The following is a 15,256-nucleotide window of genomic DNA, read 5'->3' as shown; positions in this document are numbered from 1 at the left end:
CCCATTTAAAAGGTATATATTTTTTTTATATTTTTCTCTTCAATGCTATTGAGAATTTATTGTATTACGAGATGTATATTGTTGACAGATACATGTTTGACCTTAAAAAAAAGGTTCAGAATAAAGCAATCAACTTCTTTGGCAGTTGCTGGTCAAGACTCTTGAAAGATCGAGAGCAAGATGCAACACAAATCTATATCCTTTTTAATTGTTCAGCGATCGACCCCTACATCAAGTAAGTATACTTAATATGTAACACTAAGTTCTATATGTGCATATATAGTTCGGTAACATAAATATTTGTTAAGTGCAGACGATTTGATCTAGAGTTGCGAAGAGAACTTCCACATCTCACTGATTTAGAAGTACAAAAAGAACATGAAAATAAGTTTGTGGTATGACTGAAAGAGTTGGCAAGGACGATGACATACATTATTTCTGTGTAAACAACAATAAGTTACTTAATTGGTCATGATCACAGTCATTATTTATGCTTGTAGGTCCGCCATGGTGATGTTAATGACCAAGGAATATGTGATTTACAAAATGGTCTTACCAAAGTTGTGCAATGTTACAATGAGTACATCATAAATGGTTATCGATTCCATACAAAAGACTACGATGTAAACAAGTCAATAGTGAATGTTAGGGGGCTTGAATGACCCAATAAACATATGTTTCTGGCAAATATGATTAGACAATATAAATTAGATATCTTATGTATTTTATAAACAAAAATAAAGGTTACAAGAACTACTTTTTTGAATAATATTTGGAGGGGTGTTCTTTCGAATTCATTCGGTCTATGAGGAGGTCGAGAGGAATATTGGTGACCTGGCTGGCATGCAGGGCAATGTTGTACAGAGGGGAAGATTCTCAATAACCATTATCTTTATTAAGACATCTCAAGAAAGCTTCATGCTTACTATAATGTATGATCCTACAACTTCACCTTTAAAGAGGATATTCACCCTGGGGCATGAATTTTGATAACTGGTGTATTGCAGGAGATTTTAATAGCTTTCTTTACTCCCATAAATCTAATCGAAAGCAAAGGTACACTAGTATTGAGGTAGTTCACCAATTTTATTGATGAATGTGACCTAGTAGATTTGCATATTTTGGGACTATTCACATGGTCAAATAAAAGAGATGAACATTGTATGAGAAAACTGAATAGGTTCCTAGTTTTGAGAGGGTGGTGAGAGTGCATGCACGATGAAAGGGTGCTAATGGGGTCAATCACAATTTGAGGCAATGCACCAATTATACTTGAATGGGGGGAGGGGGGTATGTGTGTGTCCAGTAAAACAATAAGGTGGCAGTTCAAAATGAAACTATATAGTGGATGTGTGAATATGATTTGATTGACAAGATTAGCGAATGGTAGAACGAACCACAAATGCTTTTTGGACAACACTAAGGATGGTTATGAAAATGGACCATGTAAGAAAAAAGCTAATTGAGTAGTTGAAAAGAGAGGAAGTTACAAGGTTCAAAAACATTAAGGTCTGGGATGAAGAGTTATTAAGGCTACAAGAAGACTTGGCCATCGAAGGATTGGCCCAAGGGAGGAAGAGGGAGGAAACAAGAGATATAGTTCTTGGTTGATAGTATATTGGAATGGATGTGAGACAAGAAATTTGATGGAAAGAAAGGTCTAAGGTTCATTGGATAAAGCACAGACAAAAATAATAAGTTCTTTCATTTATATGTATCAACTTGAAAAAGAAAAAACTTTCTTCACACAATGGAGATAAGAGGCTGATTTTATGAGAATGAGGACATTATAAGTGCAAGAGCACTTTTGAGACATATTCACATCTCCATTGGTTGACGAATCCTTTGATTTAAGGGAGACATGCATGGGCTCCTTTGATGCTAGGGCTTGAGCTTCTTTGACTGTATCATTTTTGTCGGATGAAATGAAATAAGTAACATGAGACACTACAAGAAAATTGTTAATTAGCGACGGAAATTTGCGACGGATTTTTTCCGTCGTAAATTTGCGACAGATTAGCTAGAGAAAACTAATTTCATGAATCCGTCACTAATTAGCGACGGATTAGCGATGAAAAACTTGCATCGCTAATCCGTCGCTACTTAGCGACGGATTAGCGACACCAATTATTTTGTCGCTAATCCTCAATATAAGAAACCATTTTAGCGACGGATTTAGCGAGGGAAAAATTCCCTCGCTAAATCCGTCGCTAATTAGCGACAGATTAGCGACGGAAATTTTCCGCCGCTAATCCGTCGCTAATTTTCGATTTAAACCGAGCGCGAAATTTTCCCTCTCCCCATTCGAAATTTAAACTTACCTCGCTCGATTTAAACCGACTTCGGATACTGAAGCAAGGTAACGAGAGAGAGAGAGAGAGAGAGAGAGAGAGAGAGAGAGAGAGAGAGAGAGAGAGAGAGAGAGAGAGAGAGAGAGAGACCCGGCTTCAGACTCATCGGTCTCGTCGGCGACAAGGAACTCCACGATGCCGAGTCGGAGGCGAGAGAAGAGGATGGGAGGGAGCTCATGATCGGCCTTCTTCTTGGGGTGGTTGGAGCGCTCGACCTCCTCGGCACCGAAAGCCGCATTGTAGAAGGCGACAACATCGGCTGGCCTCGGCGCCTGAACCACGAGCTTCGGCCTGAGCATCGAGAACTTCGCAGCGGATTCGCCGTCGCTCTCTGCTCCGCTCCCGTTCTGGTGTTCCCCTCCTTCCTGCGCCATCTCTCACTTTCCCCTTCCCCCGAATGCACGAAATGAAACCCTAGAAATGCAACCACAACGAAGAAGAGGTAAAGCGAATGCACGAAAATGAAGAAGAAGAAAAAAATACGAACTAAGCAAACGCCGGTTCATAGAGGACGGCGATGCCGGAGAGCACGCTACTTAGCGACGGATTTTTTTTTTATTTTGTTTTTAAAATTTAGCGACGAATTAGCGACGGATAATGTCCGTCGCTAATCTATCGCAAATTAGCGACGCCAATAACGACGGATAAGGTTTTTCGCTAATTAGCGAGCAAAAATTCGCGATGGACGCTGTCCATCGCTAATTCGTCGCTAATCCGTCGCTAAACAGTTTAGCGATGACTTAGCGACAAATTAGCTATGGATAGCGTCCGTCGCTAATCCACGATTTTCTTGTGGTGAGAACTTTCCAACAATAAGGCCTTGGGAGTAGATGAGTTTCTAATTGAATTTTTCAAGACAACTTGGCAAGCATGCAAGGATGATTTTATAGCAGTTTTAAATGACTTTCATGTGAATGCAAGCTTACCTAGCAGGGTGGAAAGAATCTATCATGGTATTGGTTCTTAAGGAGCGGCAGGCAAATGAGATTGATAATTTCAGACCAATTTCATTATTGGGGACACCTTTTAAGGTAATTACACGGGTATTGGTCATACACCTAAAATATGTGGTTTATAAAGTAGTGAGCCCGTCATAATGTGCTTTTATGCCAAAGCAAACAATTCATGAAGGGTGTCTTCTAAATCTGAAGCAGCAAAATTCAAAGAAATCATTTTTGCTTAAGTTGGAAATTCGAAAGACATTTGACTTGTTAACTTAGAACTTTCTTCTCAAAGTTTTGCATAAGGTGGGAGCTGGGGATAGATGGGTAAGATGGATAAGAGCAATACTAGAGTCTTCCTCGGTTTCATTTACATTAATATCCATCATAGACCTTTCTTTACGCCCATAAAGGTGTTAAGACAAAAGAACCCCATTTCTCTCATTCTCTTTATTATAGCCATGAAGGTGCTCAGTTCCTTATAAAGCAAGCCAACACTTGTGAGAAGTTCAAAGGGGTGAAATTACAAAGGCATGAAATCCTTCTCTTGCATTCTCTTTGTAGATAATGTCTTAATCTTTTGTGATGCTTTTGGATGAAATATGCAATGTTTGAGGCTTATTATATATTTTTTTTAAATTTCTGGGTTGACAGTGAATTTGAAGAAAAGTAGCTTAGTTCTATTAAATGATCGGGGCAAGAGCATGGAGGACACGAGGGTTTTTGATAGAAAGAGGAGGGAGTTACCTATGAATTACTTGAAAGATACCATTGCATAGAGGGGTGGCAAAAGCGAGTTTTTGGATAACAATAGTAAACAAAATATATAGTAAGGTAGAGTCTTGGAAGGCAAAGATACTATTAAAAGCTAGTAGATATATCTTGGTTAGGCATATCTTTGCCATGGTTTTTCAATACGTTATGGGGCTTTGTTCTATGCCTAAGTTGGTTCTTAAGAAGATCAACAAGGTACTCAAAAGGTTACTTTAGGAGGGCCATGAAGATAAGAAGCCTAAAGTTTATGAGGAGCAACTGCAAACTACATGATTGACCTAGGTTGAAAATTCTAAATGAAAGTCAGAGTTTGGTTTTGGAAGGAGCTACTAAATGAGTTGGAGTTTTTTATTTTCAGCATTAAGGTGAAGGTTGAAAATGAATGCAAGACTTCTCTTTGGAGGGATGCATGGCTTGTGGAGGTACCTTTATGACAGAAGTACACAGACCAAATATGTAGATGCATGCATGGGGATCAGAAGAGTAGGGAAGGCTTGGTGGAGTGAGCAACAATGGCAGCCCCATGTGAGACATCGCCACACCAACAGGACCTAACAACAGCTGCAATTGCTTATAGGTGAGTTGGAGGGTGTATGATTGTCGGAAGCACGAGAAAGATGGGATCTTCTTGGTGGCATCCTCTTATCATGTGTAGGGACCTTGTTCGGTTACTCGGTTGCGTAGCCACAGTATCTGGGAGGCGACATGCCTCCAAGATCAACACTTTTAGGGTGGGTGGTGCTACACGGGATAGCGACTATCGATTCCTACCTCAAACAGGGTGGCATTTGCTTGGCTAGCAAGTGTCGACTGTGTCAGCATGCTATTGAGACTACAACACATCTCTTTGTTGAATGTGAGTAAGTTTAGAAATTGCAAAGGTGGTCTTGGAATCATAGTCTGCCTGTGTATATTCGCAGCCCACATGACTTGTTCCTCCACCTTTGGCAAAGTAAGGAATGGTGGGGGGAGGGGTAAGAGGCTTTGATTGGAGGTGTTGGGTTGTCATCATGTGGAAGCAGGTCTGGATGCATAGAAACAAGGTTCTCTTTGAAGGTTCAGCCATAAATATAAAACTCATTCAACTTCGGGTCAACCGAGAGTGCAGAGAGTAGGAGAGGCTCAAAGTTGAACCCAGCCAAAACAACTTGCCTCATGTCATGCAGATTTAGGGGGGCTGCACGCCTTTTTCACAGGCCCCGGGTGATCTCATGACCCATTATTGGCCTGAAATTTTTACTTTGTACTACCTGATCATGTACTTCGTAAAGATTTTTATGAATAAATCTGAATTGCCTTTCCTCTAAAAAAAAGAGATAAGGGTCCTTTAATGATCACTGACCACACATTAATTTTCGTTTATCAGTTTTTATCAAATTTAGACGTGGAAAGTTGGAAACTCTGGTCACATGGTGAGTACCGAATCTGGATATGATTCGACATTCTATGGCCTACATTTAGTTAGATAGGTAATCTCCAAGACTTGTACATAGAAATAAGCTTACCGGGTTGGGTTATACCTAACTCCACCCGGATCCAATGTTAATTTGTCACTGAAGTTGGGATCCAGGTTTCGCCATAAAACCAACCATATCTCTTCAGGACCCGAAATTTTATATGGATGGTCTGTATCTAAATAATATGGATTGGATCTTGTTTTAACCCGGCTCAGAATCGATCCACTTGCACCCCTCCGCTCCTGTTCCCCATCGAATAGTATAAGAATCTTCAAATGATTTGGCAATGCGTAAGGCTCCATTATGAAAAGTGCACACGCAACTCGATCTCTCATGCGTAAAGTGAACGCAAAAAGAAAGTGGCGTACGTTATATGAAGATTAGTATCTGATTTTCGAGTACATGCAGAAGTCAAGCTCTTCAACATCTGCTGCCAGTTGTACAGAACCAGACGAGTTCTCGTGGCCAGATAGCATTTAGGACTTAACCTTTAAAGTTTCCAATGGGTCACGAAATTGGTCCACCAGGCATGCAAAAGCAATACGTTAGCGGAAAAGGCAACGGTTCTTATGAGAAAGATAACTACAAAATACACACCAAAACTTTTATCAAATATCTACAAACTAGTGGAAAGTTTAAGCAATTATTTTTTCTACCGTTGGAGTTAATGCTAAGTTTATTTAATGTTACCATACTATCCTCACAAATATGAAATGTATAAACTCTCCCTTATGTTTCATATAAAAATGAGAGATCAGATCAGATGATCTGTTCCATTACTTAATCCCACAAGATCCTTGTGTACATTGTGGATTGTGATGATGCCAAATCACTTGATCCTCTCTTGGGACGTTGCAAAATTTTGAACCCCATTGGCCATTGGTATAGGCAGGGGTGTAGCTAGGATTCATGTGTGTGTAGCAAAAAAAAAAAAAAAACTGTCCGGGGGGCGCCCCCGAAATTTTTTTTTTGAGATAAAATAAAAAATGGCTACAATTATTAATAAAAATCTATTTCATATGGACAAATCAAACTATTTGCTGCAGTCAGGGCTGGGCTAGGACTGGGCTACAAAAATGGATAAAAATCTATTTCATATGGAATCAGGGCTGGGCTTTTAAATTGTTTTTTTTTTTAACTGGGCCTAGGTAGTTGTATAATGTAGCCACCAGTAGGGTTTGTCTACTGAAAAGGAGGGAGGCCTTAATCCCTCAGTTAATTTGATCATTAAAAAATAAATAATTTATTGTTAGTATTAAACATTGCAGTGTTAAATAGCTTAACACAAAAGCACTAAACTTTTACCATAGTTAGCTTTTACTGCTGAAGCCAGGGGCGAAACTACATATTGCCCACCTTGACCTGAAAATCGCTAATAAGAGGGTGGGGAGTGCCCAACTGATGTACGTGCTTAAGTTTTATGCATCTAATACATGAAAAAAAATTATGTATGCACGTCATGCATTGAATCAATAGGAACGTGTGCAGAACCCTGCACACCAAGTGTTTGCCTAAATGCCTAAGAGAGGCTGCAAACACGAGCAACAAAAATGTACCTGGCTCCTGTGGTCTTGGTGTTCAAACGTGGCTCTAATACCACTGATAGCACCAGCTGGTGCCTAAAACTGATTTTTGGAATGTAGATGGCTTGCTTCTGGAGAGCTGTAAACATTGCACTTTATCCCTACGGTAGAGACCTTGGGCTGAATAAATTTGTTGTGTTGCCTTCTGCCCAGATCACCCACTCTTTTATCATGTTCCATTATCCAATGACCACCACCCATAACTGCATTCCAAGGGCCCATTAACTCTAGTGGTTCATTGGATTCTTGTGAGACCCAATAACCATTAGTTTAGACCCAAAACCTGGATCCATAATTTGGATCCAACACTTAGATCCATTCTTTGGATCCAACACAACCTAACTAAATGTTGTGCCCTTCCTAAAACCACCCATCAACCCTCTCTCAGCTGTCCATTGTGAGACACGCACACACACCTGTCACCTGTGCCTACCTTAATTTTGATTTCTGGAGTGAAGGCACCAAATTTTCAAGTGCTAAAGATTGTTGGAGCACGAAGTAGCTTTTAGTCCTCGATAGGTCATACCGCCTTAAACCAGGAAATGAGGACGAGGTTGGAAGAAAAGTAGTCTTAATTATTTTATAAGCACAAACAAGTAATTCTAATATAGAAGCTATGACACAGTGGCGTGTCCTTGGTGATACGAGCTAACATGTAGACATGGACACTGCACGTACAAACAATCTTTTCATATTATATGGGTTTATTTTAATAAGAAATCATTTTTTAACATTATAATATCAAACAATTATTTTTTTATTAAAAAATTATGTGTCCGCGTATTTATTTTCAAGAATAAATCGAACTTGCGAGCCAAACCCACATCATGCATCCTCATGTCCATGAAGGAGCATAGTGACAAAAATATATTTTTTTTGAAAAAAAAAACAAGCAAGAAATTGGTTAGCTGATATCTGCTGATAAAATGCTAAAAAATACATTTTTTGTTTTTTAGTTTCGTATTTTTTATTTATTTTAACTTTTCTTTTATATACAATTGTTTTTTCTAATTTTTAAAATATACAAGAAAAAATAAAAATTCAATTTATCACGAGAATTTGGCTGTCGAAATTTAATCCAATAAACGATTTGTCAGTGTGTCAGGGTCAGGGAGTGGCACCTTCAAGGCGGTTACCTCGTAAGGCTATTTTGCTTAACCTAGGTTAAAACGTTTGGTCAGCATTTTGCAAAATGTGAAAAGTTTGGATGAAAATAGTAATTAGCGTCAAAAATTAGGTGCTTATTTGAGAGTTACCCACAAAAGGAAAGGCGTGTAAATTGTCTGCTGGCAGATGGAAGTTACGATTAGTGGGCCACGCTTACGTCGGCACCAGTAATACAACGCCACGTGTCTTAAAAACACTCGTAGCAAGACGCGTGGGCCTGGCTGTAAAGAGCCCTGCCATGCGGGAGCATGTGCGCGTGGCACGAGAGAAAAAAAGGAAAGGGAAAGGGAGGGAAAACCCGAAGAAGGGAAAAAAGGGTGGAAAAGAGCATTCGCATTATTTCTTTTATTGTTCCTTCCTCTTTCTCTCTCGATCATTCTCTGCGATCTTCTCTCCTTTCCCTTTGCTCAGGTTGCGTGAGGATCGCTCTGTCGGGGCGCTGCTCCCGAGACACTGTCGAAAGGTTAGTTTGCTTGCTTCCTTGCGGTTCCATCACCTTCAATGTGATGAGGTTCTTGCGTGTTTGTTTAATCATGTAGAACAATGACTTTGCAGTGTTCTTTTCCGACGGAGAAAGGAAAGAACGGTGAGATTTGCGTTTTGTTGAGTGTGTTGTGCACTCTGAATTGCGTCTTGAATCGTTGTTTTATTGTCATGGGTGCGAAATCTTTAGTCTGATGATCCCTCTAGTAGCTGTTGCTTTGATTTGTTACATTTGTTTTTTTTTTTGTTGTAGAGTTTTAGTCGGTTGTGTTTTCAGTGGATTTTTGGGATCGATTATGGTTGTATTAGTTGTGAAGATTTCTGCAGATTGGATGCGACGAAGTTCGTCGCCGTCGGATAGCTGGTGGATGAATGTAAGAACGTTTTTCGTTTCTGTTTTCTTCGTCGGAAAAAAAATTCTGCTGTAGTGCGATCTTGAATTTGAGATTGGATGAGCCAGCTTGCCCCCTTGTTCGGTGTTGGCTTTTGGTTGTTTTCCAAAAATTTGGATGCTTTAGGTGAGGATTATGTTGAAGCTGGAACTTATAGGCCATTCAATTCCCTAAACTTGGATATCGTATAGCCATAATCTTGAATTCCGACCTGTTTGGCACGGAGTCAGAAACCTAGAATTAATGCTAATTCCAAATGGCCAAGTCGCGTGTGGTTGGAATTCCTGTTCTGGAATTAAAATTTCAAGCTAATCCATGGGGAACTCATTGTGCAATGAGGGTCGCATGGTTGTTCGGTTCCATTTTATCGTGTTGCATGGCTCCTCCATTTGTTTTCTTGGTATTGATTTCTGACATATGACCTTGCTACTGTTTCAACTATTAGAACATACCTCTCTTCTTTAGATTGGGCGCTTATGTAGAGTTCTGCATGCTACTGTCGAATCCAAGAGTGCAACCTCCTCTCTCTCCCCCACACCTCCTCTCCAAACAGAGGAAGAAAAAGAGAAAAGAGAAGATGAAGTGTGTATAATAAAAAGAAAAAAAGTGACTGAAAAAAAGATAAATCAAGGAAACAATGAACAGTTAACTAGATTGGTGTAGAATAGCTTAAGAAGTGATAAGAAGCATTCACACATAGTAACAGACGACTAACAATAGAAAACTTTCTTACAGAATCACTTAAATACCAAAATATAAGTGGAAAAAGAAAAAGCGATAATGTATACATTATTCCTCTAATCAGGCATCATAATCTACCATCATTTAATCAGTGTCGGAAGAAATGTGTCATCCTTAAAATAATTGTCACATTCCCCTGCTCCACCTCTGCGTTTCATGATTCTGTAAGATTAGAACCTTTCTGTCAACACTCACTGAACTATGATTGTTGTCTAGCATAACATGCTTCTTGTAGCTTACCGTTGAGGATATTCAATTGGGAAGTGAATATATGCCTGTGATCTGCAACAGCTCTTGTTTTGTCTCTTCTTTTTTTTTCTAGGGTTCTTATATTTGTTCTGTTATGCAGAATCTTACTTTGTCCACTTCACAGAATTCTGATATGGTGCTGAGGATGTGCTGAGCAATGAGCATTACAGCACGTGGCTCATGAGATATGATCTCTGAACAATGTTAAGTGGATGCTATTGTACATGATGAGGATCAACTTATTTGTCCAATTTGAACAGAGATGAATGTCTCTTCTCTTTTAACTTCTGCTGGCATCAATATAGCTCTTTGTGCACTGCTTTTGTCACTGTACTCCATCTTGAGAAAACAACCAGGCAACGTCAGTGTTTATTTTGCACGTAGGATTGCTCAGGAGCACATTAAGAACCAAGATTCTTTTAGTTTTGAACGGTTGGTGCCTTCTCCTAGCTGGATTGTGAAGGCATGGGAGTCATCAGAAGATGAGATCTTGTCAGTTGCTGGGGTGGATGCTGTAGTCTTCCTCAGAATCCTTGTCTTTAGGCAAGTTGAATGCTTTCGTACTCTGTTGAAAGGAGTTTTTTCTTTTTACGTGCCTTTATGTGTTACTCTTTCCCTGTAATGTGTCTTGCTACTTTCTCACAATTTTGTGCTACCATCATAATTTGACTTTCACGTGATGAGTTTTATAATGGCGATGAATTGCATTGCTTCAGATCATCATTAGTATGTGAAGAGTTGATGAATGAATTCAGACACATTGGGAAGAAAAAGAAGCAAGTGTACTATTTTTCAGTTAAGGAACTATGGAAGGAGCATAATTTGATGCTTTGGTGTGACTTGTGTAAGTGTGTGTCTAGGAGTACCAAGGCGATGTATGATATCATGATGGCATAATGAGGTCACTGATTAAGTTGACAAGCAGAAGTGCTCTAGTAGTGACATTACCATATATGCTGAGTAACGATCAGTCTTGGATGTGTTGCCAACTGTTTTTTTTTTTTTGAAGTCTCTGTGGAAGAAATGTTTTCTTCTTGCAACTTTGTATCTTCTCATGGGCTTTTTAGGAGTTCAAGTTTGAATGCCCTACTGGCATACCATAGTCAAACATTTTTTATTTGTAATGAGTCACTATAATGGCTTCTTGTTTTCTCATACTGCTTTCTCTGGGTAGGTAAGCTAAAGCAATTTGTCTACTTATGGGAGCTTCATTGTCCTATCTTAATTAGTGAAGCAGATTCTTTGGTTAAAGGAAAATGCAGTGGTCTTAAGCCTCTTACATTTTGTACCCATATCTCTGGTCATGGTTGCATATTCTAATGTAGAGATGGATTTAGCTGCATGCCAGTGAATCATGTTCCAGTATTTACTTTTCTTCTTTAGTTACCGAATTATCTGCTTTCAGATGAGCACCATGGATACCAGTCAAGCGTCCTGGGGTCTATCTGGTTCATAGTTAGATGATTCTATCCTAATAGTTCAAATTTCTCCACCTTAACATAGCAGATCATTGAGCACCTAGTGATTCACGCCACTGGCAATTATGTCCTCATTTGAGATGATGTCACATGGATACGGCCATCTTTGTGAAGTTTCCAATATGACTAACATATAAGGGACACAGAACCGGAGTCAAATTGAAGTATCCCTGTGAAATGTTAACGGAGATCAATGTGTGTTGCTAATAATGGATGGTTGCATGATCTACCCCATATAGGGCTATCACTGTTATTCTCATGGGTCTACACTAGCATTTGATAATCAGAGCTTCATCTCCTTATGTAATTTGATTAGCATGCTAATTTCCAACACATAAAAGTTGTGGTTTGCACTATGTTTTTGTGTGGAAGAAAATTGAGTATAAGCATTAAAGCCTCAATTTATTAGCTATGAAAACCATTTGATGGTTGTTTTTCTGAAATCTCCTGTAAACATTGTTGGAATATCAGGACAAAGCTGTACATGTTTTTCCCTATGTAATCTGATACTGTGGTAATGTAGTACGCATATAATTTTATGTTTCTTGCTTCATTCATATGCCTTTCTGGTTTTCCTGTCATATGCATCGTATTTCATATGGAAAGGTACCATATTAAATTTTATTTTTGTTGGGAAGATGGGGGCTGCCCCTGGTTGGGACCTGAGATTTTGTACAAATGTGTGAATAGGTACTTTAAACGTTTCACTTGCCATAAGTATGGGATGCTTGCTTGAGTTCATTTGACTTGTGAATGCTAGTTTTCTTGTCTTTGCTATCATCAATTCCTCGGAAAATATTGTAGGTGTCCCATGCTTAATAGGATATTGCAGTTGGTGGTTATGTTTGATATGGTTGCTCATGATATTGTTTGCTGATCTGGTGCACTTAGCATTCGAGTGTATAAACTCATTTTGATAAATTCCTTGAAAATTATACTAGGTGGTATCAAGCTATTATCAGTACAAAAGGAAAATTATGTTTATTTTTCTATGACACATTTTGCTTAACAATCATATGCTTATAGGATTTTCTTGCTGCCACTTTCCCATTACTCTTGTCTCCAGAATAATGATTTTCATCTTTGAGAATTTGGCTGTTGATTCTGCTGGAAGTTGTAACTTCAACAACATCTTAGTTTTTCCTCAAAAAAATTTTGAGTGCATGTTTGATTCATGAAGTTGGTTTTTCCATCATATATAAAAAAACTCTTGTTATATGTGGAAATATGTTATATTAAAGATTATTTTTTTACATAAATTTGGAATTAACAGTTGCATTTGAACTCTAGGCTTCCAAGTGGGCAAAGCCACATTGGCAAAAGGTTGGCTTGCCTGGTTCGAGAGAGCATTTTGAGCCCTTTTGTCAGATAGTGAACTCAGCATTTACAGAAAATGAGGGAAGCGCTATGATCAAACACAAATTCAAAAAGCTGTTGGATAGAGTTGGATTAGACACAGAAATTATTAAAGGGGGAAGAGATGTCTATCTCAAATTTAAGAAACTATTAAAAATATTATGATAATGAATAATTAAGTTGTCTTAACAAACTTGCAGTGTTATAATTGTTATTTTTATTTGCTCTGATAGATGTACTAGTTTTGTTCTTTCATTGTATTACTTACTATTTGAGATATTTTCTTGAATTATTCAATCATTGTACTGCAATTTCTCCTTCAAGAATTTATTGACTATACAGACTAATTGCAAAATTTGAAACTTCATCATTTTTAAATACAAGTATACATTCTTATCGTTTCCATCTTAAGTGTCTTATAGTTTAGAAATGATAAATACTTCTTAAAATGATTCCTTATTGGTTTTATTCCTTATGGTCTTAAAAATTCTTTTTTGGCTTATCAAGGATTTGCTGAATTCTGCAGCATTCGAATATTCTCTATTGCTGCGATCATCTGCATGTTTGTGTTGCTTCCACTAAATTATCATGGACAAGAGATGCATCACCTACATATCAAGCACATTTCTTCAATGTCTCTGGACATGTTTACCATTGGAAATGTTAAGGCAGGATTTAGATGGTAAACTCTAATTTTTCCTTGCAAGTGTATACTATTAAATATAGCTGCATGTCTGATGATCATTGCATTGTCTGTCTCGACAGGAACATAGTAGTGCATTCTCTCACAAAGCAGTCATTGTGTATTGTTTGTAATGAATTGGACAGAACTATCCTCGTAAAATGCCTTCCTGAACTTGTTGTGGGTGAAATAATTAGAAATCTGCTACAAGTTAGTTCATCTGTTAGTTGTAACTTAGGTGCTATAATTTTTCCTATTGCTGTGGTATATATTTTTGCATATTGTTGCCATAGCTGCTACTGCTTCTGATGTTGTTATTTAAGGTTTTATCATGAACCATGAATATCTTCATAGTATCTAGGATCAGGACCGAGATCTATCTATTTTTGGTTACTATAATGTTCCTGGAAAAGACACTCATGCAGTAGTTAGAAACAACTTGCTCTTGTGGTGTCAACTACAGGGTGTGAAGACAGGTAAAAGGGCTACAATTTTAGTGGAGATTTCATTAGATAGGCTTCGTGCTCTTCTTTTGTGTCAAAATAAGTTGACTATAGCTATTGTGAAGAAACTCACACAATTACTGCAATAAGAGATTACTCAGTAGTTGCATGCGAACATGTGTGTTAAAATTTTTGCATCTGAACTTTGTATCTCAATGTAGCAAAGTTTTTTGTGAATATGGGCATCATTAAATGTTGCACCATGATTGTGATGAAGCAAGGTAGGCCATATTGTCCTGGTAGTAAGTGGCCGGTATAAAAAGGGTGACCACTATAGGCAAGACTGCTAGTTGATATGTATCTTCATATATATGTAACGTTGCTGCAGTTTTCTTGTTCTTCAAATCATGTTCCTCCTTCCGTATCTAAAACTGACAACCAAGATGCTCCTGATGTTGCTAATGCACATTCCGCCAATGCAGGGCTTAATGCAGTCACATTTTAACTCTCTTTTTTTTTCATATTGGTTGTTGGTTTTTCTTTTTCCAATTCCATTATGCTTTCTTACAAGTTGCAATAATTGTTTGTTGACTTTCTTCTACCCTGTTCAGATTTTATTTAATAAAATCATCTCTAAATGTTCGTGGTTATTCTGCTTATAGAAATAGACTCATGCAATTAATAATGATTTCTGTTGCAGGCTATGGGTTCACTGCCTTGCACTTTACATCATATCTTTTTCAGCTTGCATTCTTCTTTACTTTGTAAGAATCCTTTTTCTTTTCCCTTTTCGTGGCAATTCACTCATCTTGTTTCTTAGGTTCTTTATTTGTTCAAATGAGCTGCATCTATCATAAACATATAAATTTGTTGATGTTATATACTTTTTCAGGAATACAAGAGCATTTCTAAATTGAGGCTTGCACATCTCATTGGATCTCTGCCAAATCCCAGTCATTTTACTGTCCTTTTACGGGCAATACCCAGACATGGAGAAGAATGCCTCAGTGATACCGTGAAGCATTTCTTCACAAACTATCATTCATCAAGTTACCTAACACATCAGATGATTTATCGGGCAGGAAAGGTTCAGAAGCTGATGGTGAGTTTATATTGTTTCACTCTTATGTCGCTTACATTGTAAAATTTCACTTTAATC

At 38.2% G+C, this 15,256-nt stretch overlaps 1 protein-coding gene across 1 annotated transcript in view; it reads left to right on the top strand.

The window, feature by feature from the left end:
• The first annotated feature begins 8,616 nt into the window (after positions 1–8,616).
• The window catches only part of LOC149847660 (hyperosmolality-gated Ca2+ permeable channel 2.1-like), a 59,773-nt gene continuing 53,133 nt past the window's right edge, over positions 8,617–15,256 (top strand). Inside the window, exons 1-5 of the mRNA XM_089985956.1 lie at positions 8,617–8,736; positions 10,239–10,681; positions 13,499–13,654; positions 14,798–14,861; positions 14,990–15,199. Of these exons, the coding sequence (XP_089842082.1) occupies positions 10,401–10,681; positions 13,499–13,654; positions 14,798–14,861; positions 14,990–15,199 (711 nt within the window). The 5' untranslated portion in view covers positions 8,617–8,736; positions 10,239–10,400. The remainder of the gene's footprint in view (positions 8,737–10,238; positions 10,682–13,498; positions 13,655–14,797; positions 14,862–14,989; positions 15,200–15,256) is intronic.

The sequence above is a fragment of the Nuphar pumila genome, chromosome 1 (assembly GCF_984573655.1).
Source record: "Nuphar pumila chromosome 1, dmNupPumi1.hap1.1, whole genome shotgun sequence".
Taxonomy (NCBI): Eukaryota; Viridiplantae; Streptophyta; class Magnoliopsida; order Nymphaeales; family Nymphaeaceae; genus Nuphar; species Nuphar pumila.
This window is presented reverse-complemented; position numbering and strand designations above follow the sequence as displayed.